The sequence below is a fragment of the Lygodium microphyllum genome, chromosome 5 (genome assembly GCF_053477565.2).
Source record: "Lygodium microphyllum isolate KBCC chromosome 5, Lygodium_microphyllum_v1.1.10, whole genome shotgun sequence".
Taxonomy (NCBI): Eukaryota; Viridiplantae; Streptophyta; class Polypodiopsida; order Schizaeales; family Lygodiaceae; genus Lygodium; species Lygodium microphyllum.
This window is the reverse complement of record NC_141139.1, coordinates 88,445,296-88,473,287: the sequence shown is the minus strand read 5'-3', so window position 1 is coordinate 88,473,287 and position 27,992 is coordinate 88,445,296. Positions and strand designations below refer to the sequence as shown.

Genomic DNA, 27,992 nt, shown 5'->3' with positions numbered 1-27,992 from the left:
AGAGAGGTTATGGACTAGTGCAACATGCAAAACAAGGATATGTTGAATGGTGAGCAACTTGTCCATTTATAGATGTAGAAGGATCCTCCCAATTAGGGTTTTGCTTATGGGACATAGAACTCTAGGAACACATTTCTTTTTAATGAAAGTTTGGCCCCCCCGCGCGAAAAAAGAAAAAAGGAAAAAATTTTAGGAGTCAAGCACATAAAACCAAAACAAGGAGGAGAAGAAGAAATCAAGAACATGAATGTGCATGTTTATTTATTTTGGGTCTCCTAGAAGGTTGGGTTCTTACTCAATATGTGTAGGAGTCAAGATGTTACTTTGTTTTGTATTAAATTGAGATATAAGAAGTTCCTTTTAGTTGTACTGTAGATTGAGGAGCTGTTGCTGAATTTTGTGTTCATCAACTAGATTAGACAACACAATTTTAGCAAGCTAGATAAGAGTTTGATATGACATTATGTCACCAAACAATCTTCGAAGCTTGAGCTATTGAAGCAGTAGATAATGCATGATAGGTCAATCCTTATAATGGTCCATATAAAACATGTTGGGTGGCTTTATATGTGCAAACTGACATGGCTAAAGTAGCATTAGAAGAAAAGTGACATGGCTAAAGCAGCCTTAGGACAGAAAGTGACATTTGGCTTGCTCTGTATGTGCAAAGTGGGATGGCTAAAGTAGCATGAGAAGAAAAAGTAATAGTAGTTTCTCTTTGCAAATGTAGGAGCGGCTGAGCAACATGCTTTATGTGGGTCTTACAGAGATGTTGGAAGAATCTGTTACAGCGTTTGGCCAAATAATTCATGCAAGATTGTTCCAAGAGAAAACTCCATTCAACAAATCCTTTGGGATACTCCAAAATGGTCATATGCAAGGTTTTCAAAATCAAACATGTAAGGACTTCTTTTGCAATACATAATCTGGTTAGTTATGAGTAGGACTATTATAGGCTTTTAATGTGTTTGGAATTTTGAATAATAGGGAGCACAACTGCTAGCATTGGTAGCAGTGCCTTGGGATTAGATTTTTGTGATAGAACCAGCAGTGTCGGTAATGAGATGTAAGCAGAGAAATGAATAAAATATTAATGTCAATGTTGTCTCAACTCATGACTTGAAAGACATTTATTTGTGTACTCTTTGAGGTATGGACATTGCTTGAACTTTCTCTTGCCTTTGTGTGTTGTCTTGGAGACATAGTCATTGCTGAACTTTCCTTGCCTATGCAAGATTAGGGTTTCCAGTGAAGACTAGGCAAAAACCACCATCATGAATAACACGTAAACCTAGATCTGTGACTAAGTTGGTCTGTTTGGGTTTTGCAGTTGCTGAGTATCTTGAACAGTTCAAGCTAAAGCCAACTCAATGTCTGAAACACCGAATGAAAGGCTTGAAAGTGGAATGCAGGGTTGTAACTTTTGTTTGAAGGCCTCAAGGAAACAGCAAGATCCCTTTATAATTGAAAACAAAGATGTCCAAGGTTCCTCACAGCTTGAACATCATGTCTGCTACTGTTGCCACCATTTGCCCTTCAATGTCTGGATTGCAACCATTCAATCTATCTCTTGATTAGAGATAGGAAAAGGCCTCAATCTAATTTGTTCAATATACTTTTTTCAATCACCCAAGGGTCCTCTTTAAGAGCAATGTTGTCAAAAAGCAATAAATTCAAATATGGTTTCCGTATTTGTGTGGAAACGTGTTAGAATTTGCAAATTCTTGGCAGTGCCCAATGTAATTTGTGTGGTGTGGACACTTATTAAAGTGTCAATGCAGGGTGTGTACACCTAGTGCCTTAGGACATTAAAGTAGTGACACTAGGCTCTAGAGTAAATAAACTTAACTCTAGTTAGTTGGTGGGAAGTGTGGTTAGGTCAAACTTAGACCTAAACCTTAGTTGTACTTTCATCTATCTTTTCAGTTTTGTAAGTAAGTACACTCTCTCGTTTAGTTCACACACTATCATTGTCTACTGTTTCTTGTTTCCCTTCTCCATAGCGAGGTGGCTTTCACACTTGGTGTTAGAGCACTCGATCCCCATTGCCGTTGGTTTTTGTCTGCGAGGAGCAAAAAGAGGAGTTGTTGGAGTGCCGCTATTGTTCAGTTGTCCATGAAGGAGGAGCTTACCTGCGCTGCCTAGCTGATAGCACCATCCAGGCCAATACCTTTGCTGCTCCTGCTGCCTGTGTCTTGCTGCCAGCTCGCCTGGCCTCAGCCAGTTGTGCCTGTCTCTGCAAGCTGCCGTGCAATCCTGTAGCAGCGCCCACTGTGCCCACCACCCTGTCACCTCTGCCAGCAGCACACTTGCTATTCTCGCTGCCTGCTGCCATTGCAAGTAGCACTACTGCCCACCCGCCTGTCTTGCGTGCCACCACAGCCATTGGTTGCTGCCTCTATGTTGTACAGCACTGTTGCTTGTGCCTCTAGTTTGCCACCGAGCTGCCGCCACTGCCAGTTTGCCCGATAGCTGTTGACACTTTGAAGTTCATTGACACGCTTCTGAAGGAGGTAGAAATACCTGCAAATTTAGGGTTTCTGCCTGATTCAAGCTCCTGTGTGTACATCTTCACTGAATTTGCAAATGTTGCATAATTCCTTTGATATTTGTGTGAGAAATTTGAGGCTTTTTTGATTTTTGGGGTCTTGCATGCATCTCAAGTTGAAGTCCAGTTGCTGGTTGCTGTTTATGCACATCCTGCAGTGACATTTCACCAAATCCTAAGGTTGTAAGTATAAAATCTGTTCAATTTCTCAAAATTTTATCGAAAATTTGGAGCTTTTGCTTGGTGCATATCCCAAGACAGCAAACAAGTGCATCAACTAACATTCAATTGCTGTTTGGATCAGATTTTGGCAGAATTTTTTTTGGAAATTTGGGATTTGCAGCATTAAATTGCTGAAATTTCTATTTGGCATGTGTTCCAATGCAATGGCAGTGGTACAGCAGTGTATTGCTGTGCATTGCAGAGTTGGTACTGTTTTGTGCAGTCTTGACACACATTTTGAGGCACTTAGTTTTGGTACTTGCGTTCATATCCCGTGTTGGGATCTTGGTACTCGTGAGAGTACATTTTGCACTTCAGTTTGGAAGTGTTTGTTTGTACTTTGTGCACTTTATTGCAATGATGGCTCAGCAAGGTCACAATGACCATAGCAACATTTTGGGTGTCCTTATTGAGGAGGATAAATTGGATGGCACCAACTACTCCTTGTGGAGTTTTATGGTGCACAATTTGCTTGTTGCAAAGGGTCTTTGGGATTTTGTGATTGACGATTCAGCTCGACTAGGAGGGTTTGCATCTCAAATGCCTCAAAGAGGGACTAGAGGACAACAAGCTACCCTTGCTGCTGCCCATATGTCCCCTATAGAAGAACAAAGAAAAGAGGACTCCAAGGATGCACAAGCTTTATCTTTGATTGCTCTTTCAGCCAAGAGGGCAATTATACATCATATCCGGTCATGTAAGATCTCAAAGGTAGCTTGGGATATCCTTGAGTAGATGTTTGTAACATGCAATGAGGCTAGAATCTCTTACTTAAGAAGAGGATGGGCCAATGCACACATGGATGAGGGTGATGCTATGACAAATCACCTCACTTTATTGTAGCACTGGCTAAGCAAGGTCATAGTAACCATAGCAACATTTTGGGTGTCCTCACTTAGGAGGATAAATTGGATGGCACCAACTACTCCTTGTGGAGTTTTATAGTGCACAATTTGCTTGTTGCAAATGGTCTTTGGGATTTTATGACCAGTGATTTAGCTTGACTAGGAGGGTTTGCATCTCAACGCCTCAAAGAGGGGTTGGAGGACAGCAAGCTGCCCTTGTTGTTGCCCATATTGCCGCCAAAGAAGAACAAAGGAAATAGGACAGTAAGGATGCACAAGCTTTATCTTTGATTTCTCTTTTAGTCAAGAGGGTAATTATACCTCATATCCGGTCGTGTAAGACCTCAAAGGTAGCTTGGGATATCCTTGAGCAGATATTTGTAGCATGCAATGAGGCTAGAATCTCTTACTTGAGAATGAATTGGCCAATGCACACATGGATGAGGGTAATGCTATGACAGATCATCTCACTTACATTCAGGATTTGAGAGAGCAATCGTTGAATATCGATGAGGCGCTGACCGACGATGAGATGATTAACGTCACCATGAACTCACTTCTAGAGTCTTACCTTGGGTTTCACACTTTACTGAATTTGTCTTTGAGGGGGGACACAGCAGCCCCTTAGATTTGTGAAGTTGATCGGCCTCTTGTTGTAAGAGAGACATACTCGGAAGAATGTTGCTATTATGAACAAATACCTTAATACAAAAACTCATAACACAATCGAATGACAAAGCACAAATTAATAAAAGAACACACTTAGGGTTAGGGTAACTCATAGACAATGAACACAATGAATAAGAAATTGAATGAGTCTGAATAATACAATACTCATGCAACAAACATACTATTCAATGAAGAATAGTAACTCCTGTGTCTCAAGGACAGGGGAAGAAAGTATGAGATGGAGAATGTGTTGTCCTCCGATGGATACCGAATCGCAACAAGCCGGCCTCTAACAATGTCTGACAGCAACAAATGCAGCAGTGGGCAGCTAGATCGGTGTCAAATAGGTAAAAGAGAGAAAATCTGCAAACGTAGCAGGTTGATGATGATGTGGTAGTCTATTTGCAGCAGCCTGATTAACAAAACGCATATATGTGATGATGTGGCGTTCAAAATGGTAGCCAACTGATTAAAACACAGCTGTGGGAGATGTTGCTAGTAGTAGACGGAGTGTCAAATGCAGCCTTTAGATGAAGGTGGACAATAGGCGGCAACAGAATGAGGAGAGGACAGCGAGAAGGCTGCAAACATGCGCCAGATCTTTGGCTCAGATGTCGTCCGCGAATGGGGTGTGGGCGGCAAAGCAATAGCACTAGCAATTTGAAAAAACGAGATTGATTGAGTAGGACGCTTGTCTATTTATAGAAAGTGGAGGGCCTCCCAAATTAGGGTTTGCATGTGGGACATTGGAACTCTTTAGGACCATGTGGGGTTGTTTAGTTAAAGCTATTGTATTTTTAGCTCAACACCCCCTCTCAAGCCCAAAATTGGAACCAAAAAGGGATTGCAAACAAAACTAAGACTCTTTTTATTTCTTTTATCTGAGGACTCCCACCCCAAAGTAGCCAGGCCATTGGGCAAAGGGTGCAGGTCGGCTGCCTAGTGACCTACCAAGACTATAGAGGCGATGGTTATCTTACGAAGGAAGTCCAAGTGTTCAACCTAGAGAGAACAGAGCATCGGAAAAAGGATGCTTGTCGGCGACCTAATGGCCTACCAAGTCTGATGCAAACACTGGATTTTTTTGCCTTTTCTTTTTGGATGAGGGTTTTTGTTTTGTTTTTCTAAAGATATTGTTAGAATTTGCCGATTCTATGGGGAGTGCCCAATGTTTTAGCTAGTTGGTTTGTAGTGTGAACACAACTACATTAATAAGTTGTGTCATCACTTCTAGAATTAAATTAACTCTAGTTGAGTTACGGGTATGTCTAACTTACTTAAGACCTATTGTACTTTCATTCTATCATTCTAGCACTTACATCTTTTGAGTGTGGAAGTGCTGCCCACTCTTGCTCATTGTCTTGTGTTTTCTCTCTTTCTCACTTCCTTCATTTCCAACATTTGTTATTAGACCAACTTTACGTGCGGATCCTGAATAGCTACTGTTAGCTAGTGCCGCTTTGCCAAGGTCTTGCTGCAAGCAGCCGACGTTCAGCTCGAGGAAGAGAAGTTGCTGGTTTAGAGGAAGTGCTACTGTTGTTTTCAGCCTACACGTAGTCCGTACGGAGTATTGCATGCCGCTTTGCATACGTAGCCTCTCTTAGCCTTGCTTATAATATTCTCAACCGTACTCGAGATATGTGAAAAAACGTAGAAGTCCTTATTTTCCAAATTTGGGGTTTTCGAAACTTTTTGCAGTTTCTCATTCGTCTTGCTCATCTCATACCTAATTTCAAAGAAATTTTCATCTCACACTCAATTCCAAGAAATTTAGGGCTTTTCGGTTGACTTTTCCAATTCCTAAAAATTCTTAAAATTTATTCTAGGAAAGTTGGGGCTTTTGTTCGATTTGAGTTCCCATGGATGAATTTCCTCCAAAATTGCCAACATTGCACCATTTCTTCAACATTGGTGCAAGAAATTTGGGGCTTTTCGATTTTTCGACTTCGGCACGCATTCCAAGGCAGATTCCAGTTGCTAGTTTCTATTGGCACACGTTCGAGACAATATTTTTGCAGAAATTCGGATTGTAAGGTGAACATTTCTTCAATTTCTTTAAAATTTCAAGAAGAAATTTGAGGCTTTTGCCCTGCATGCATCCCAAGGTAGGAAATTAGTGGTATAGTAGCATTTAATTGTTGCTAGAGTTAGATTGAACAATGAATTAGGGGAAATTCAGAAGTTTTGGTGAGAATTGACAATAAATTGTTGGAATCTGTAATTATGGGCATGCATTATGAGGCATGTGTATTATAGCAGTATAGAGTAGTGACATTGTGCACACTTTGGTACTTGTGTGACTGTTTGACACGTGTTTGACAATCTAGAAGGATTTTTGGTACTCTGAAGTGTACACGCATCATACTTCATTATCAAAATATTTGGTTGTAGATTTTTGCTCATTCCTGACAACACGACACATTAGGGAAACAATGATCAGAGTAGCATCCTTGGTGTCCTCACTTAGGAGGACAAGCTTGATGGCTTCAACTACTTGTTGTGGAGTTTTAGGGTCAGTAACCTTCTTGTTGCGAGGACTTGTAGGAATATGTTTTAGGTGATTTGCAAAGACTAGGAGGTCTTATACTTCAGACACCTCAATGTTACGCTTGAGGAGAGATTGCTAGTGTTGTTGCTGTTGCCCCTCCTTTCTCTCCTACAAAAGATTAGAGGAAATGGGATTCGAAGGATTTTGAGGCACTTTCCTTGATAGCATTCTTGGTAAAAAGAACCATAATTCCGCATTGGCCATGCGAGACCTCAAAATCAGTATGGGACATACTTGAGCGTATGCTTGCTGCTCACAATGAGCCTAGGATCTCCTATCTTCAAAGAGTTGGCAAATGTAAGCATGGATGAGGGTGATAGCATGATGGATCACTTTACTCATATATAGGATTTGTGTAAGCAGCTGCTCAATGCTGATGAGATTATTCAAGATGCTGAATTGGTGAACATTGCATTGAACTCTCTTCCAGAGTCATATCTTGGTTCAAACTTCTTTGATGTTGTCATTGAGGGGGGTTAGGAGCTCCTTACTTTTGTGGAGTTGGAAGGCCTCTTGTTGCCAGAGGAGTAGACTCGGAAGAATGTTGCATTGTGTTGAGGTGATTTGGCTATGCTTTCCAAGTTTAAAGGCAAGGGTGAAGCTAGACTAAAGGTACAAAATTAACAAAAGGGTGATGTTGGACATCCATCAAATAAGGCTGTCCAAGACTCAAATATGTTTAAAAAGAAGAAAAAATGCCATTATTGGAAGAATCCTGGTCGCTATATTATTGAGTGCCGAAAGAGATTGGCCAAGGAGAAAAAGAAAGACTTCAGTTTGGCTGTCCAAGAAGCATGGGCAAGCAAATCAGGAGATGGTGATGCTTCAACCAACTTGGTAGAGGAGGATTATGCATTTCTCACATGCAGTTATAATTCTTCTATAGCAGATTCGGTATTTAATACTGTTGAAACACAATAAACATGGTATTTTAACAATGGTGCTTCAAAGCACATCACTTCCAGGAAGTGCTTGTTTACTTCTTTGCATTCAGCTCTTGCTGGAAAGTGTGTCATATGTGCGAATACCAATAGTTATGATGTTTGTGGCATTGGGATAGTCACTATCGCTTCTGTGGATGGTTCAAACTTGATCCTTCTAGATGTATTGTTTGTGCTTGGCATTACAAAGAATTGTTGTCGAGTTCTACCTTCAATAAGCATGGCTTTCGGGTCCTCTTTGAGGATGACAAATGTATTGTCAGAGACAAAGAGATGGACTATGCACTTAGGCTGTCTGGCACCTTGTACAAGGGTTTATTATGGTTAGATACTTATGACAGATAGTGTCATGATGGTTTGTTAGTCACTAGTCTTACACTCGCTATACAAAATGTCGAGTGTTGGTATGCCTACTATGGACATATGAGTTTTGGGAGTTTGATGACCCTACAGAGATGCCATATGGTAGATACATTGCCTCCCGTGGAGACTCCACCTCCTCATGCATGCGAGGGATGTATTTTGGGCAAGATGCATAGGTTTGCCTCCAAAAAGGATGGTGCCGTGTTCAGGGTCATCTTTACTTTGTTACGTTTAGTGATGACTACTCATGGTGTGTATGGGTGTATGGGTTCAAGGCCGAACTTGATATATTCATGCAATTTAAATATATTGTGGCAAAGCTTGAGGCTGAAACTGGTTTAGAAGTGAAGACATTTTGCATGGATAGAGGGGGGGAGTATATGTCTCGTGTATTTGAGACATATTTGTTGGATCATGGCATTACGTATCAAGCCACTGTTAGAATGAATCCTCAGCAAAATGGAGTTGTTGAAAGGAAAATCACTCTCATGGAAATGACTCATTGTACGTTGAAAAGCGAGGGGTTACCTTATAAATTTTGGTTAGAGGGTCTTCAGTTTGCTAATCATGTATTGAATCGTGCACCCACTAAACCTTTGAAGACGATCACACCATTTGAAGCTTGTCATCGCAAGAAACCTAAAGTTGACTATTGTCAACTGTTTAGATGCATAGCCTATGCACATATTCCAAAAGAGCTTCTTGGAAAGCTTGATGACAAGGTTGTAAAATGCATATTTATTGGCTCGAGCTCGGAGAGCAAGGGCTAATGCTTGGATAACCCACATACAAAGAAAGTTTTCATTAGTAGGAATGTGATATTTGCCGAAAATGTTGCATTTTCACATGACCAGTTTCAAATGCCAGTCACCCATGACATTGGTGATGTCTTTGAGGGTCTTTTGCCACTTTCTTTGGAGTCCGTGCCCACTGTAAATGACAGGACAGACTTAATAAAGCAAGTTGTTATTGTACCATATGTTACATGTAGTGGAAGAAGTAGTACGACATGAAAGGGCTGCTATAAATGCAGCCAAAACAGTTCCGAGATGGTTGTTACAAACTCTCTAGGAGAGTAAAATGGATGCTCCTTTACCTCAGGTCACTAGAAGGGTTGTTAGATATGCAACACATGATACAAGGGAGGGCACATTTGGCTAATTTTACGGAAGTAGATGATTGTGATGAATATGTATTTATAGGCTCACTGTTGGATGATGGTGAGCCTACTTCCTTCGATGAAGCTCAATAAGATGTACATTGGATGTAGGCCATGCAGGATGAGTTAGACTCCATTGTCACTAACTCTACATGGGATCTTGTGGATTTACCACTTCGCAAGAAGGCCATTGGCACAAAATGGGTTTTAAAACTCAAATGCAAGGCTGATGGTACAATTGATAGGTACAAAGCACAGTGGTAGAAAAAGGCTATGCGTAGAAAAAGGGCATAGATTATGAGGAAACTTTTGCTCCTACATCCTGTATGAGTACGGTGAGATGTGTGATTGCTATGGCTGCAAATTATGGCTAAAAGTACATCAATTTTGACATGAAGATAGTATCCTTGAATGGGGATTTACATCCAGGTTGATGTTGTACCGTGTTCTCTCTTCCTCTATGAAGGGGAGCTGGTGGGCTCGGTCCTGCTGTGACATCTTTTGTTCCTGTCATAACCATAATTTTTGTTAGTGCTTACAACATAGTAATCGCTAAAATAGAAAAAACTTTATGCTTTTGAATGAACTCATTAAAGTCCAGTGCATGTTTGCTTTTTAGACTTTGACTTTTTACCTTTTAATTCAAAGTTTTTGTGTCCTCTTTCCTACCCCATCCGTTTTTCACACTGTATGTCTACGTACTTCCTGGCTTTGATTTGCTTTATTACTTTTGATCTGATTCACCTTATTTGCTTTATTACTTGTGATCTAATTCACCTTTACCCCTTCCCCTTTTAGTCTGAGAAGAATCCTTCCTAGGATGAGGGTTAGAAGGTGTAGGTCTTTCGGCATGGTGGCTGTGTCACAACCTCTAGGGTTTGTAATTAAAGGGAAATAGCACATGGTATGCAAACTGCATAAAGCTCTTTATGTTCTCAAACAGGCTCCTCATGCATGGTGCTAAAAAATTGATGCTTATTTGGCTAGCAAAGGGTTAAAAAATTGTCCAACTCTCCCACTCTATACATTAAGAATGAAGGGGAGAATTACTAATTATCATTCTTTGTGTGCATGACATGCTACTCATTGGACCTATAGAGGGAAAATTTGCAAATTTTGAGGTTGAATTAAAACATGCATTTGCTATGTCAGACATGGGTAGTCTACACTACTGTTTAGGGATTTAGCTCACCCAAAATCAGCATGGTATCATGATGTCACAGTCATAGTATGTGGATAAGCTGGTACATAGGTTTAATATGCAAGATTACAAACCTATGTACACTCCTATGGAGCCAAGCTTAAAGATGTCTATGCATGATGGTGAAGAGATGCATGATGTTGCAATTTACAGCGCAGCTGTTGGCTGTCTCATTTACCTTTGCAACACACGTCTTGACATTCAGTATGTAGTATCTTAGGTGAGTAGATATATCCATAGCCCACGGACTATACATTGGCAGGTTGTTAAGTGGATCTTTAGATATTTTCAAGGTACTCAATCACATGCGTTATTAATTCCGAGACAGGGAGACTTACATCTACAGGCTTATAGTGATTCAGATTAGACTTGTTGTCACAAGGACGTGAAAATTTGCGATGCTTTAATTTTGCTGATAACATTTGATTAAGTTATTAATTAAATGTGCAAGGTTGTTTAAGTACATGTGATGCACATGGTAGTTATTTCATGGTAACAGGCCAGGGACCCGGAGGACGCAGTGGGGGTTAAAGGTAAAAGTTGTGATAAGTTATGTCGATTGGGTTTGTGGGTCAATTGAAATGAGATTTGATCGAGTGCCGTGATTTGGCCGATAAGTGTTAGTTGCGACATTAGGGACTAGCAGTAATTAATTAATTAATGCTAGTCTAAGGGCCAACAAAGGTTAGGGACCACTTCAGGTTGCCTAGCCAATTTAATTATGGATGGGCACAATTAATTTTTGCCAAGGTTAGAAGGGCCGAATTTAATTCTAAAAATTCAATAAATGGCTAGATAATGTTGGAAAATGGGTTTAGAAGGCTACCATTTAGTAAAACTGCCCATGCAAGACCAAAAAACGTTTTTGGAGGTTGGAAAGAGGAATTCAGTGCATTTAGGTTGAGAGAGAGAGAGAGAGAGAGAGAGAGAGAGAGAGAGAGAGAGAGAGAGAGAAGGCTGCTGGTCTGATTTTCCTGCAGTGGGTGATCTTGTGGAGGCTAGAACAACATCAATCAACCCATTTGGTGCAGGCGACAGCAATTTCGAGGTCTTTAAGAGCTGGTGACAGCAGCTGATGGCTGGCAACAGCAATTTCTGGCATCTCTGGCAGTAGGTGATAGCTCTTGGGCAGTTTTTGATAGGTAGCAGCCAATTTGAAGGGTTTCTCCACGAAGAAATCGTGAATTTCTCTCTCTTCTGGCATTCTCTCACCTTCTACAGCTTGTGCTCAATCGTTCTTAGCATTTCTCAACCTTTTGGATCAGATTTTAGTCAAATTTGAAGGACAACAGAGAGAAATCTGCTGTAAACCCTAAAATTTTGAAGAAATTAGGATTTGGCAGCCACCTTGGGACCCATGTCTATTGGTGAAAGCATTGTGCACTGAATTCAGCACTTGAAATTTGTGTAATTGTTAGGGAATTTAGATGCCAGCCCATTCATTGTAAATTACGGTAGCATTTGGCCAGTTTGTGGTTCCATTTGTGCAAGTCCAGGGTGAAAAATCAAGGGGCGATTGGCGTGAATTGATTGGTGATTGTTGCTTCAACAAGGGGCTTTTCGAACAGCAAAAGAGGTTGTGAATCTTAGCTTGTACTCATTCCATTAGCAATCAAGGTGAAAGGGGCGCCGGCCAGTTCTCGGGCCACCCACCAAGGTGTCCAGTCATCAATGTCTAAGATTTTTAAGGTAATTTGTGCATTTCAAAGCTATGTTCATTTGCTGATTGCTGTAATTAAGTGCTTAATCATGATTACCACCCTTTCCACGAAGAAAGGTTGGTTTCACTAGTGATACAAATACTAGGCAGTCTACTAGTGGACATTGTTTCTTTTTAGGCCACTAATGCATTTCATGGCTAAGTAAGAAACAACTTATAGAGGCTATGTCGTCTCGTGTGGTTGAGTATAGGGCAACCTTCACCGCAATAGTGCAATTTGTATGGTTGCATGGATTGTTGGGGTTGATCTACAGATTTCTTTGGAGGGTCCTATACTTGTTTTTTTTAACTGTTAGAGTGCTATTGTAGTGGGATGGAATCCTATGTTTCATACTCATATGAAACACATTGAGGTACATTACCATTATGTTAAAGAGAGATGCTATATAGGAGAGATCAATTTGATGTATGTTCCAACATAGGAGAATGTTGCAGACACTTTCACGAAAGCACGCACTTGTGAGAAGTTTGAGGCTTATCGAAAGTCCTTGAACTTGCTACTCTTTGGTGATTGATCTTCTTGTATCTCTATCACATTGGCACTATAGGGGGATGTTAGAATTTGCCAATTCTATGGGCAGTGCCCAATGCTTAAGTTAGTTGGTTTGTATAGTGAACACAACTATAATAAGTTGTGTCACCACTTCTAGAGTTAGTTCTAGAATTAAATTAACTCTAGTTGAGTTAGGGATAGGTCTAACTTACTTAAGACCTATTGTACTTTCATTCTATCATCCTAGCACTTGCATCTTTTGAGTGTGGAATTGTTGCCCACTTTTGCTCATTGTCTTGTGTTCAGACACACACACACACATGCACGCACGCACGCACGCACGCACACACACACACACACACACTCTCTCTCTCTCTCTCTCTCTCTCTCTCTCTCTCCATTTCCAAGATTTATCATTGAGGGTTTTCAATGAGTTTTCGGCCTATTGAGTAACAATGTCCAAAGGGAGAAAGATAAGGGATAGTTAGCCACCCCAAGACCTTCACAAACAAACTAGACTATCCCTACCACTACTTGATGTCAATGATGAAGAATGGGAAGTGTGGGGGGTATGTGGTAGATGTTGGGAATAAAGGGTCACCGTGGCTTTTCCGGTGTTCGGGTGTGCACGCACCCTTACACATGTTATATATATATATATATATAAAATCAAAAACCTAAAGTGGTACACTTTGAGATTGTACCCACATCGAGTCTTGTGCTCTGTGTGTGTGTGTGTGTGTGTGCGCGCGCGAACTACAGCATTGCGTGTCTCGATCCTCGTGCACTCCGCTGGCAAATTGGTATCAGAGCTTAGGGTGTTGGAGCTGTCAGGACAATCGTCAGAGCTGCAGTCAGGACTGTGTCAGAGAGTCTGTCAGGACAGTCATCAGAGCTGCCTTAGGATTGCTTCAAACAGTCCATCAGATTGCATCAGGACAGTTGTTAGATCTATGTTAGGACTGCGTCAGACAGTCAGTCAGGCCGCATCAGACAATTCGTCACACAGCTCAGATTGCAGCAGCAGTGGAATCAAGGCAATCAAATGAAACCTTTGGTCCACTGACGGGCATTTGCATGCATAAACACGGTGTGAAATTTTGAGCTGAAAATTTGGGGCTTTTTCTGGGTTTGTGAATTTTGATGCAGAATAGGATAACTTGATTCAAAAATTGCAAATTTGGTGCAGATTTGGACGGGAAATTTGGGGCTTTTCACATTTTTAGTGAAATTTTGTCAATTTCACTGAAATTTGTGCACACCAGACCTGAGAAAATGGGGGCTTTTGCAGAATCTCATCAAATTGTGCTAGAATTGCCTGGTATATGCACTTGGGTACATGTATTGATGCAATTTGGGCGGATTTGCCTTTGAAAATTTGGCCCTTTTGACCGCAATCGTAAAATTTTACCCGAGTATGCATTTGGAACAGAAATTGTAGCAGAATTTTGGGAATTGTGCATGCAATTGGTGCAATGGCCTATGAATTTGGCCATAATTGATTGTGGAGTGCAGTAGCAGACATTCTCTAATTCTGGAAATCAATTTGCAGATCTGAAATTTCTGCAATTTCTTGATTTTCACTGTAGGTTGGTACTTCCAGCGTGCCATGGTCATTTGTGTGACTTTTGGGCTTGCATTTGCTGACGTTTGAGTCAATTTAGTGCTGCAAATCATGGCTGGAAATAGTGACAGCAACAACCTTTTGCACATCAAGAAGCTCAAAGGTGCACACAATTTTGCACTATGGCAAAAACAATGCTAGAATGTCTTGGTACAGAGAAATTGGTGAAGCTCGTCAAAGCGAAGGGAATAAGATGAGGAGGTATGGAACAAGAACAGTGGGGTGATTTGGATGAGCTTGCACGCTCTACCATAGAGTTCTCAGTGTCAAACAACTTGTTGTTTAACATTGAAAAGTTGAATTTTGCATATGAAATGTGGCGAAGACTTGAGGAATTGTATGCTAAAGAAAAGTTTAGCTAGCATGGTTTATTGGCTGAAAAAGTTGATGGACCTTCACATGAAAAAAGGTACAACCTTGTTTGTACATTTAAATGAGTTCAACTCAATTTTTAGTAAGTTGATTGCTTTGGATTTCCACATTGATGATGAGTTCAAGGCTACTTTCTTGCTATGCACTTTGCTTGAAAGTTGGGATACTTTCAGGACAGCTTTGAGTATCTCAAATTCTTAGCTGTTATATTATGATGTGGAGAGTTCTTTGCTGATGGAAGAACTCAACATGCAAAATAATTAAGCAAACAAGTCTTGTAATGCATTGCACACTAGGGGCAGATTTTAGCAAAAGGGTAGTTCTGAAAATAGAGCACGCAACGAGTCTTGTGGGAAAAATGTGGAGTGCCATCATTGTGGCAGGAAAGGGCACTACAAATGGGGCTGTCTTCAATTAAAGAAAGAGAAAGGCAAAAGAAAAAAACACAGAAGACAACAAGGTTGGAAAAAGGGGCAGCCAACTTGTAAAGAAAATCAGTGTAAAGATAGAGGAGGTAAATGTAGTCACTCATGAGAATGACAGTAATACTGATGTACTCCTTGCTTCTTCTTTGAGTGTAGATGCATTGATTGTAGATTCTGATGATGACATGTACTCTTGGATACTTCATTCAGGTATGTCTTTTCATGTCACACCACATCATGAGTGGTTTTTTGACTACAATGGTAGTGCACATGGTGTTGTCCACTTACGGGATAACTATGCTTGTCAAATTGCAGGTATTGGCAGTGTGAAATTGGAATTTCAGCATGGCTCCATATTTGTTTTGCATAATGTGAGGTATGTACCTCAGCTCAAGAAGAGTTTGATAAATATAGGGCACCTAGATGATGAAGGCTATCATACCATCTTTGGGAATAGTAAATGAAAAATTTATAAGGGCTCTTGCATTGTTGCCAAGGGCTCTAAAAGTGATGCTTTGTATCCTTTGTATGTATCTAGCGTGTGTGACTATGTAGTTGCTATAACCGAGCAGCCAAGTGTTTCTTTGTGGTATAGCCGGTTGGGACGTATGAGTCAAACTGGAATGAAAGTGCTTTCTCGTTTGGGTTATTTGTTGTATTTGAGGTATGTTGATTTTGAACAATGTGATCACTGTATTTATGCTAAGCATGCTCAAACGTCACATAAAATATCTCTTTCTCTAAAGTCTTCACCCTTAGGGTTGGTACATTCAGATTTATGTGAGATGCTAACGTTATCTCTAGGGGGAAATAAGTATTTTATTACTTTTGTTGATGATGCTATACACAAAGTATGTGTTTATCCAATCTGTCGTAAAGACGAGGCCTTGGATAAACTTAAGAAATTCTTGGCACTTGCTGAAAATCAGGCTGCAAGACATTAAAGTGTCTTCCCTCTGACAATGATGGGGAATATGTGTCCGAAGCCATGTCCAAAGGCATTCGGGACTTTTGTGACAGCAAAGGGATTAAAAGGGAGCTCACCGCCCCTCATGATCCATTCGAAAATGGTGTTGTAGAGCGTATGAACATGACCATTAAAGACAGGGTCCGTACAATGACAGCCATACAGTTGATTAAAGTCACCAAATGGGTCTTGGAGAGGCTCTCAAGAAGTGTGATCGGGCAAGCCACCTTAATATGGTCACTTGAGAGTATTTGGCTGCGAGGCATTTGTGCACATTCACAAGGATGAATGCAACAAACTTGACTCAAAGTTTTGCAAGTGTATTTTCCTAGGATATGGTGATGAGGGTAAAATGGAGTATAGATTATGGGATTCCGAAAAAAGAAAAATTGTATGCAGCAATGATGTTATCTTCCGGGAAGATGGCATGCATGAACAGCCTGAAAAGATTGAGGAAGTCAGAAGGGTTGTATTTCGGGAAGATGTACCGATAGGAGAGCAAATAATGCTTGCTGGACAGCAACAAATAGTTGATGTAAATGGCTCTGAAAATGCAAGAAATGATGCTGAAAATGATCAGCAAGATATTGACCATGATGTACCTCGATTTCAGCAAGAATAGATGCCTTTGGAATAACCAAGACTGATTGTACAACATGCTGAACTTGTAGAATAGCAAGTTGTTAATGCAAATTGTGGTGAGCCATCATGCTTCAAGAAAGCAATGGATAGAAAAGATAGCAAGAAATGGCATAAGGCTATGCTATTACAGATGGAATCGCTCATGAAAAATGGCACTTGGGATTGGGTGCATTTGCCTAAAAGAGCAGAAATTTCTACCATGTAAATGGGTTTACAAAATGAAAGTTAGTTTTGGTTCTTTGCCAAAGTTGAAAGCACGATTATTTGCTAAAGGGTACAAGCAAGAACATAGAATTGATTTTGATGAAATTTTTTCTCATGTAGTCAAAATGACTTCTTTGCGAACCATTTTGGGCTTGGTTGCATCTGAAGATATGGAACCCATACAGATGGATATAAAAACAACTTTCTTACATGGTGATTTGCATGAGGAGATCTATATGTAGTAACTTGAGGGTTTTGTTGCAAAGGGAAAAGAGCACATGGTATGTAAACTCAACAAGAGTTTGTATGGGCTCAAATAGGCACCACGAGAATGGTATTATAAATTTGATACATTTATGCAATCTCAGGGATTCCATAGATCTGAAGTTTCTCACTGCTTATACACTAAGAAGGTAGCAAATGATAGTCTTATTTTCTTGGTTTTGTATCTTGATGACATGTTGATTGCAGACAGGGATGTTCATGCTTTGGACTCCTTGAAACAAAGCCTACACAATAGCTTTGATATGAAGGATCTTGGTGAGGCTAATCATATTCTTAGCATGCATATACTCAAGGACAGATCGTAGGGTCTTCTTCGTCTGTCTCACTTCAGGAGTATGTTAGTAAGGTTTTGCAGCATTTCAATATTGGGGGGGGGAATGCCATTGGTGTACCGTTGCCTCCATATGTGAAACTTAGTGCAAATGACAGCCCTACATTTGATGATGGAAAGGCTGAGATGGCCAAGATTCCTTATGCTTTAGCTGTTGGTAGCTTGATGTATGCTATGGTTGCTACATGTCCTAACATTGCATTTGCAGTGTGAGTAGTTAGCAGCAGGTACATGGCATATCATGGCAAAAAGCATTGGGAAGCAGTGAAGGGTATCATGAGGTACCTTAAGGGCACAAAGGACTTGTGCATCTGCTTTTGGAAGTGGAAGTCATCTGTTGTTGGCTTCACGGATGCAGACTATGTTGGTTATCTTGATTACAGGAAGTCAATTTTAGGATATGTGTTTACATTCATAGGGGGAGCAGTCTCTTGGATATCGAGGCTGCAAAAGTGTGTTGCATTGTCTACTACAGAGGTAGAGTATGTGGCTATCATTGAGGTATGCAAGGAAGATTTATGGCTTTTACGTTTGGTGAGAGAGCTTAACATTATAGAGATTCCTATTCTCCACTGTGATAGCCAGAGTGCTATCATGCTAGCATGGAATCTTGTCTTTTATGCAAAGACAAAGCACATATAGGTGAAGTATCATTTTATTAGGGATGTACTTGACAGCAAGAGCATTGAGCTTGTCAAGGTACACACTAATTATAACCTTGCAGATCTTCTCATGAAGGGTCTTCCAGTAGAGTGGTTTTCTCATTGCTGTCGGATGATGGGGGTTGGATAGTATATGTGTATTTCAGCGTTGTACATATGTAGACTTAGCTGATTCTTTTCTCTACCTTTAGGTATGTTGCCTTTCGGTGGGAGGTTGTTGGGAATAAAGGGTCACCATGCCTTTTATGGTGTTCGGGTGTGCACGCATCCTTACACATGTACTATATATATATTATTAAAAATCTAAAGTGCACTTTGAGATTGTACCCACATCGAGTCTTGTGCTCTCTCTCTCTCTCTCTTTCTCTCTCTCTACTCTACACTTTCCCTCTCTACTCCCTATGTTGCACGCACTCTCTCTCAACATGTGAACCACAGGATTGCGTGTCTCGATCCTCACGCACTCCGCTGACAGTAGAGGCAAAAAAGGTGGAAGCAAGCTATACAAAGTTGAGCAAGTTAAGCAAGGAAGGAAGATTGGCTTGGAGATTGCCATATGCAATGCCATAAATAGGGTGGATCCAAAGTCGACCACTTCAAAGACTGAAAAGGGATAAATGCGCATGCATGTATGTCTACAAGAACAGAATGCTAATGCACTGGAGCTATGCAAGAGGCAATGTAAGTAGTCGTAGTAATATAAAATGCTATGCAATGATGTTACTTGGATAGTGCCCTTACAAGAAAATCGTTACTTGTCCGAGTGCTCTTTTATAATCATAGTTATCTCGATGATGGGGATGAAGATACAAAGTACAAAGTAAGTACATAATGCGTGAATCAATGTGTAAGCAACACCTTGTCACCTTTAGGAGAAAAGAAGCTGTCCGCTCTCAAATTGGAAGGAAAAGCTAGAGGGAGCCTTTCTCTCCTTGTCGGTACGAAGTAGTAGTGGAGTGTATATGCAAGTCGACCCTGGGAAGTAGATATTGTAGAACCAGCCAATTGACGGCTTGGTCAATATGTTTGCAAAATTGTCACTGGAAGGCCCAAACTCTAGGCAAATAGTGTCTAGTTCAATCTGCTCTTTGGTGACATGCAGTCCTCGATGATGTTCTAGGTGTAGTGAAATATTGTCTAAGTAAACTAATTGAGGATGCTAAATCTAGCCTAGTATGAATCAACCAAAGAAGCTTTCCTACAACAGACCTATAGATATCATTATTGAAGGGTTGACCTAGAGTATCCTTAGATAAGTGTCTAGTAGGATCAAGAGGTGTGTCTATAGGCCATGTTTGATCAATGCAATATTGCTCCACCAACTGAAGAGCATACTTCTACTGTGACACAAAAAGATTAGCATAAGAAGACCCAGGTGGTTGCTCCACAGACTTTCTTCTCCAGATAATCATTTAGAAAGGCACTTTTAATATCTATCTAATAGATCAGCCAACCATGGTTAGCGGCGAGCATAACCAACAAATGGAAAGATATCAACCGCGTAATAGGGGCAATAGTCTCTTGCTTTTGTTGAAACCCTTGCACTATGAGGCTAGCCTTGTAGTTGTCTAAAGGTCCATTAGCTTTTTGCTTAGTCTTGAAAATCCACTTAGTCTTGATGACTTTCTTGTGACACGGATGATCCACCAAGGTCCAAGTCTCATTCTGGTCAATACACTGTAGCTTATTTTCCATGGCCTCTCGACATTGGAGTTGGTGAAGAGTCTATTGCCAACTTTTCGGTTTGGAATGCGTTAACGATGCCAATGAACTTATGAAGCTTGAGGGGTAAGCTGGACATATCTTCTAGGGCTCTCCGCAGTGGAATCTAGTGGAAAGACCTCTGAATCTTGCATAGTGTATTGGAATTAATGAGGTAACAGGTCTCGTGGAGGGTACTTGGGAGGTGAAGAATCCATGGAAAGATTAGGAGCGGATAGTAGACTGAGCTCGTAAGGACCTATCTCCGATGGCGTATCTTGAGGAATCGGCTCGAAGTCCTGTGCAGAAGACTGCACAATGTTCCTCTTATCAAAAACGAAATCTCTTTGTATGATTACCTTGTTTGTTTGTGAATCAAACAAATGATAGGCTTTTGCCTCAAAGAGAGTATTCTTCAGAATTCAAGAGATTAGCTCGGGGAGTGAACTTTGCTATCTTATCATTAGGAGTGTGTGTGTAAGGAGAACATAATCTAAAGTGGGAAACTACAGGCCAAGAGCAATGGGGTTATTTGAGAGATTGTCATAGTGGGGTATTGGTTGAGGATGTACACTGAAGTGCTAACAACCTCGATACAAAGGCACTCAAGAAGCTCAATTGTGAACATCATAGAGTGTGCCATGTTCATGATTGTCTGGTTCTGATGCTCTATGACTTTGTTCTGAGAAGGGAGTTGATAGAGGTGATTTGGCGAGAGATGCTATGCTCTTGTAGAAACTCGGTTATGTAGCAACAACATCCATGTAGAGAAGGAAGTGAAGGCATCATATTTATGCTTTAAGAAATACACCTACATATACCTAGAGGAATCATCCTGATAAAAAGAAGTACAATGCGCCTTTCAAGCGGCATTGGATATCAGCCCATAGAGATCTACATGGATTAATCTTAGGGGCCATTGAGCTCTATGTGTAGACTGTTGAGAGAATGGAGTACACTATTGTCTTCCTAACTGACAAGTTTTATAGACATCTCTAGATAGTTTCAAGCATAGAAGGCCCTCAATCATCCATATGTGAGACAACTCATAAAGAGAGTCATACTTGAGATGCCCCAAGTGATAATGCCAAAGATACTTATTGTTCATAGGCTTCTACATGGTGGCCAAGGTGTGGAAGTGGTGTACTCTGAGCCCTCAACTTTGTTGGCTTGGAAAGAAATTCTTCATGTAGTAGAGGTCACTAGGTTGTGCTTCTGGGTGAGCAATCTCTAAACTAGTTTGAGCGTCAAGGATCTCGCATGAGAGTGAAGCAGTGCGGAAGCGTATGACCAAGACAAAGAGTAAATAGAGAGAGAGAAAGAGAAGTGGAACATCGAAAATTTGCAATGAAGAATTTTGTATAAGGATGTAGATATGTACACGAGTGTAGAGAGAATATCTGCGTATGTCTCCACCTCGAAGATCTCACACTGTGTGAACCCTGAGGGTAGTCTCCACAGTCTGTAGCTTGGAAAACTGAGAGCACAATTGAAAAAGAGTGTGGAGACTGGGGCCAATAAATAGGCCACAAAAAATACATGGAATAATGCAGGTCGGCTACATTAAAAGCAGTTGATTGGACCATAAATTAAAAGCAGGGAGGCTGTTCGACCTACCACGTGTCTTATCGCCTATTGACGTCAGCTGCTTGCCATGTGGACTTACCACAATATTCGGCAAAGTTTGAACAAGCTATCCCTTAGATGCCTTCCAAAGGTAATTATAGTTGAGGTAGCCAAACTGAGCATGCCAAAGCTTGGACTGGGTTTGAGAGGTAAGAAGAAGAGAAGTCAAGGCAAAAGAAGACTGGAACTTACAGGCTCCATTCTACTCATAACTTGAAGAAAGAACCTATTTTGATCCACGATAAAGAATCTGAAAGAAATCCACATCAAATTCGACCAAGTGATTGAGGGCACAAATCTTGTGCACTGAAGTAGATCGTATCCCAAGGCTGGCACATAAAGCACCTTGGATGTATGGGCACCGCCTCGCCCATTTGGAATAAGATGCATGTCACCCCGTCCACGAATAGGGGTAGAAGAACTATCACCAATGAGAATTTGGCCATGTGATGGCCGCAAATGAGCAACACTTGTCATATTGTCAACAATCCACTCCCGAGTGTATGGGGCTATCAATGTAGCATCAGAGGTCTTCAGGGTTGATTCCTCAACGACCTCCAAGTGGAGGAAAGCAACTAATGAGGGAGTAGCCATCGCTTCGAAATCCTTTGAAGATTTCTCATTCTTCTTCTTTTCCTTCTTCTCCTTGTTGGGGCAATCCTTCTTCAGTGATATGTCTTGCCACAAATGTGACAAGTGGACTCCTTTTCCTTTTCCTTCTTTGATTTGTACTCCTTCTTCTTTTGGTCTTTCTCCTTCTTCTGAGAAGACTTACCAATCAAGGCCTCAGATTTAGAAGCATTGGTGCCTTTCAATTGCTCCTGTTAGTCCAAGACCATAGGAACCAACTCCTCCCATGGAAGAGTCTCAAACCGCCTTGAAGCAATCAAGGCGGAATAAAAGCAATTAAAACAAGGTGATAATTGTGAAAAAAGAGTTATCGCCTTGTCTTTCAAAAGTGATCACCTTCCTTGCGTTTTGTTATGCATCTGAGCTGCCTTAGCTTATTAATATGCTCTTGTATAGATGATGACTTGTTGGCACTCATGGTCCTCATCCGTACTTGCAAAGAATATCGTTTCATGACGGTGATATGATTATATATTTGATCAAGTTCTAGCCATACATCTCGGGCCACCGTTAATTGCTCGATATGAGATATAACAGCTATAGTGCATGAGAGAAATAAAAATGAGCGGATGTGAGCATTGAGTTTGTCCCAATGTGCCCGAGCCTTTGCCTACTCCATGTTATCACTGGAAGAGAGTCTGGACTCGTCTTCGAAGAAGGATGATGAATAGCCTTCGTAACAAGCTCTGCCAAATTATAGCACTCCAAAATGGCAAGCATCATAACACGCCAGATGCGGTAGTTTTCTCCATCAAGCTTTTGATTTGATGTAAGAGTTGGTAACACGGGCACCTTCCGATCCATGATTGCTTGAAACTCTGTCTCGGCCTTAGAAGACATCTTCACCTACAATGCCCGCACAAAAGACAAAAAGCAGCCCCCTCTGACTGTGTGAAAGTAGCTCGTTAGGCCTCTTCGCTGCTTGTCTTGCTCCTTCTTCACCTGCCATAGGTGATGAAAAGGTGAAATCTGCATTTGAAGGCCCAAAACACAGCCTTCTTCCTTCTCTATCAGCAAAAGCAGTAGCATCTTCGGCAAATCTGCTCCTTTCTCGCACGCCCATGCTCACCTTAGCCTTGTTCTGATGTGCAGCCCTCCTGCTCAACCCTAAACACTGAAAATGCAGCCTTGTGTCATGCTGAAATCTCCTCTTCAGGTAGGTCCACTGGTCAGTCCTTCAATACTCTGATACCATGTTAGAGTGAATGCAATGCGGAAGCGTTTGACCAGGACACACACACACACACACACACACACACACACACACACACACACACAGAGAGGAACGTAGAAAATCTATAGTGAAGAATGTTGTATAAGGATGCGCATATGTACACGGGTATAGAGAATGTCTGCGTACATCTCCACCTCAAAGATCTCACACTCTGTGAACCCCGAGGGCAGTCTCCACGATCTGTAGCTTGGAAAATTGAGAGCACAATTGAAAAGAGTATGGAGACTCGGGCCAATAAATAGACCACATAAAATAAATAGAATAATGCAAGTCGGCTGCATTAAATGCAGCCGGTCGGACAAAAATTGTTCAACCTGCCACATAGACTTGCCACGTGTCCTGTTGCTTGCGACGTGGACTACCTGATGTAGCTGTTGGAGACTGCTAAGATCTGCATGTGCCTGTCCAGGGAATATTCCAATTTCTAACACCTTGGTTGTGGTCGTGGCAAAGAAGGCCACTCGCCTCAACTGACAAAGCAGTTGAACAGATAACAAGCTTGCTCCAAGCTGGGAGGACATGATAGACATTGTCTAGCATAGGGAGATTTGAACCCCAATCAGTTGTAAGATTGATGCGACCTAAAGCTTGAATTGTGACCAAATTGTGACCAAGGAGTTATTCTCGACCCAAACTTGCTTGGCTATTGCAGAGACTTAAGTGAGAAGAATGTCCTAGATGGGGGTTATGTGATGTATAGCTCCATTGTCCATAATCCAAATAGGAGAAGAAGTGCTCGGCTACAAAGAGTGGGCCTATGTGGTCACCTCATTAGGAGATAACTCGCATATGAGAAGGAGACTTGAATCCTCGGATATCTATAAAGTGACGAGGTGAGCCTCAACAAACTAGTTACACAAGCCCTCTAGGGTTGAGAACGAAATGGACTATGATGGCTGATTGGTGGCAGTGTGGGTCTGACCACACTATTGCTTGTGATTTTGATTGCCACCACCCTACCTCCCTTGTTGGAGATTGCTTGATTAAGAGGCAGGGGTCTAAGTCTTTGTTTTTGGCTGTGTGTTTCTTGCCTTTGATCAACACTCATTGTCAAAATGGCCACTCTTTTGAGAATGTTGACAATATCTATTCTTTTTAGATACATTCTGCCACCCGAGTTTAAGAGATGAATTGTAGGTTTCTTGTGACTCACTAGCTTGGTTTTATTTTTGATTTTGATTTTGATTTGAAGTCTAGTTTTGACTTTGCTTTCCCTTCCCTTGTTGCCCCTTTTGTGGAGTGGCAATGAGGGCCCCCTTTAAAGATGTAGGGCTATGAAACTGATTGAACAACTGAGCTTAACATAGTAGTTGACCTTAAGGTTATCATGGTGAGTGATTTTGAAGTTTCGAAGTTCATGGTTAGGTGGGGTCGTGTCAAGTGTTCCCATCGCTTGGATGTGAGGTTAAAGTGCTGTAACTAGGAGTGAAATAGTGGTAAATACATCATTTGGGTTATTGCATTTGGGCATTATGGTGATATATTACTGAAGTGGGAGCTATCATTAACACAAATGTAGAAGATTTGATTTGTGAATATGCTGTAATTGGTACTTGAGACTGAAATTGCACCTCAACATGCGCTTCTTGGACACCTTGGAAGTACAAGTGTGTGTATCCATCTACATCTAACACAAAGAATCTCTTTGAGAGTTGTAAATTCAATGGCAATGGCTTTGATCTTTGGAAATATTATATACAAGGTATACTCTTTCTAAAGGATTGTGATGATGCTTTGGCAGAACATAAGCCTGTTACTTTGCCAGATAAGGATTGGGCTAAAATGAATAAAAAGGCCATTAATTACGTTAAAATGACAGTCACAGATGATATCTTGATTGATATAAAGGGGCTTGATACTGCCTATGCAGTTTGGGAGAAACTCAAGGCTACTTATGAGAATACAACTCTTGTCAATCAAGTACATCTTATGCGAGAGTTGGTCAACTCGAAGCTTGATGAGTCTAAGCCTGCCTCAGAGCATTTAAATGCTTTCACTGGTATTTTGAGTCATTTATACAGGATGCAAGCTTACCAGCTTTTGATCCTAAATTGAGGGCTATCTTCTTGCTCATGACCTTGCCCGATTCATGGGAAGCATTGGCTGTGTCATTGAGCAATAACCCCAACTTGGCATTTGATAGTGTGCTTGGTTGTATTCTCAATGAAGAGATTAGATGCAAGGCAAGTGGGGAAAACAATGGATCAACGTACAATGTAAGAGGAAGAATTGAAAAAAGATCTAATGTTGCAAATAAGAACAAAAATCGCAGCAAAAGCAAGGTAAAACAACAAGATGTAACTTGTTATCAATGTGGTCACAAAGGGCATAAAAAGCCTGATTGTAGGTACTTAAAAGGGAACAAGAACATAAGAAGGAGACTAATGCAAAAGGCAAAAATAATGAAAAGGATGGCAGCTCTATTCCTAAAGAGAGAGAAAAAGCAAATATGGCATCTAGTGTTGTTATTGAGGAGATAGATGAGCATAAAGATATTGATTTGTTGGTTGCATTTTCAGATTTCCATGCTATGACAGTGGAGGACATGTATATCACTAAAACGGATGTGATAGATGCCTTGTTGTTAGCTCGAGATGGTTTGTCAGAGTTGTAGATTGTTGATAGCGGTGCTTCATTTTATGTAACTCCATCTTTGGAGTGTTTTTTTTCTTATGCAAAAGGTAATCTCGAAAAAGTCTACCTTGGCAACAATCATGCATGTGATATTTAAGGAATGGGGGCCGTACACCTGGCTTTTGAAAATGGTTAGGAATTGATTCTTCATGATGTTAGGTATGTACCTGGCATTAAGAAGAGCTTGCTTTCTATTGGATAGCTAAATAGTTTAGGTTACTTCAGTACTTTTGGTGGTGGAATGTGGAAGATATAGAAGGGTCTATGCTAGTCACTAGAGGTGGTAAAAAGGGGACTCTATATTATCTATACTACAAGGCACTTCCTAGAAAGTCTGCTGTAGTTCTAGAAGTGCAGCCACATATGGAGTTATGGCACAAGCGTCTTGGACACATGAGTCAAAAGGGTTTGCAGGCACTTTCTTCACTTGAAAGAGTTGATGTGAAAAACTCAAAGCTTGACTTTTGTGATGACTTTGTTTTGGGTAAACATGTAAAGAGTCCATACTCTCATGGAGCCTCTGGAAAGGGATGTATCTTGGATTTAGTGCATTCTGATGTATGCACTATACCAATAAAAACTCATAGTGGTTTCCGTTATTTTGTGTCTTTTATTGATGATCATTCTAGAAAGCTATGGGTTTACTTGCGTAAGTAAAAAAATGAAGCATTGGATGCTTTTAAAAGGTTTTATGCTTTGGTTAGTACTCAAAAGGGCTTAGAATTAAAATGCATAAGAACAGATACAGGGGGAGAGTATGTATCTACAGAATTCAATAAGGTTTGTGATGTCAATGGGATTAAATGAGAGCTTACAACTCCTTACAATCCATCATCTAATGGTGTGGTTGAGCGAATGAATCACACGTTATGTGAGAAGATTCAGTGCATGTTGTCCACAGCTCATCTGTCACAATGGTTTTGGGGAGAGGCAATTAAAACTGTAGTGCATATTTGCAATCGATCTCCACATCGTGCACTTGAAAGTGATATCCCTGAAGAGGTTTGGTCTAGCAAACCTGCTTCATATGACCTCTTAAGGGTCTTTAGTTGTGAATGCTATGTATATGTACTTGTTGATAGTAGAACCAAACTTGATATGAAATCTCATAGAGGCATCTTCATGGGTTATGGAGATGAATGTGAAATGCGCTATAGAGTTTGGGTTCCAAGCATAAAAAAGGTGCTACGCAGCTGAGATGTGGTATTTAATGAGTCAAAGCTGCTGAAAAATGTCACATCCAATGACTCAGACAAAAAGAAAGATAAATTTCAGCATGATCAGCCTCTTGAACAGCCATCAGCTGCTGAAAATTTAGCCCCATTTGATGCTGATTATGATAATCAATGTATCATCATTGAGCTAGATGAAAATGGGCAGCAAGGGGATGTTGAAAATCAGCTAAGGCAACAAAATCAGCATGGTGAAAATGAATTACAGTAGCCTGAAATTGTATTACAGCAACCTGAACATGTAGTTTAGTAGGTAAATAATAAGGTCATTGACATTCCTTTGGATGTGTATCCATTACGTGATAACACAGATCATTGGGTAAGGTCTACACATCTCAGAAGACCTATACAAAGGTTTGATCACTCTTTGGACTGCATTTTTCTCACAGATGAAGGTGAGCCTCTTACGTATAAAGAGGCTTTATCATGTGAATTGAAGAAAAAGTGGGAGCTAGCTATGTGGGAAGAAATGAAGTCATTTCATCATGATACTTGGGATTTGGTTACATTGCCCAAGGATCGGAAAGCCATTCCTAACAAATGGGTCTATAAAATCAAATGTGTAAATGGCAAACCCAAATACAAAGCCAGACTTGCGGCTAAGGGCTATACACAAAAAGAGAGTATTGATTTTCAGGAAGTGTTTTCTCCTGTTTGCTAGCTCTATGAAGGGTGTTCCTTAGGCTTCAATCTCTGGTTCACTCATGTATTCTA

General features: G+C 40.8%; 1 protein-coding gene across 7 annotated transcripts in view; it reads left to right on the top strand.

Moving 5' to 3' along the window:
* Positions 1-27,992, top strand: part of LOC148036106 (protein-tyrosine sulfotransferase-like) — an 88,791-nt gene that overhangs the window by 35,948 nt on the left and 24,851 nt on the right. For 3 of the 7 annotated variants that reach the window (XM_087678097.1, XM_087678092.1, XM_087678093.1), the window contains one exon: positions 731-899. The exons of 1 other annotated variant lie outside the window; for it this stretch is intronic. In XM_087678097.1, the coding sequence (XP_087534223.1) occupies positions 731-899 (169 nt within the window). Of the gene's footprint in view, positions 1-730; positions 900-1,330; positions 1,483-15,286; positions 15,341-15,445; positions 15,507-27,992 lie in introns of those variants that run through there. 3 more of the 7 variants (XR_015690897.1, XM_087678096.1, XM_087678098.1) reach the window with 2 other exon arrangements.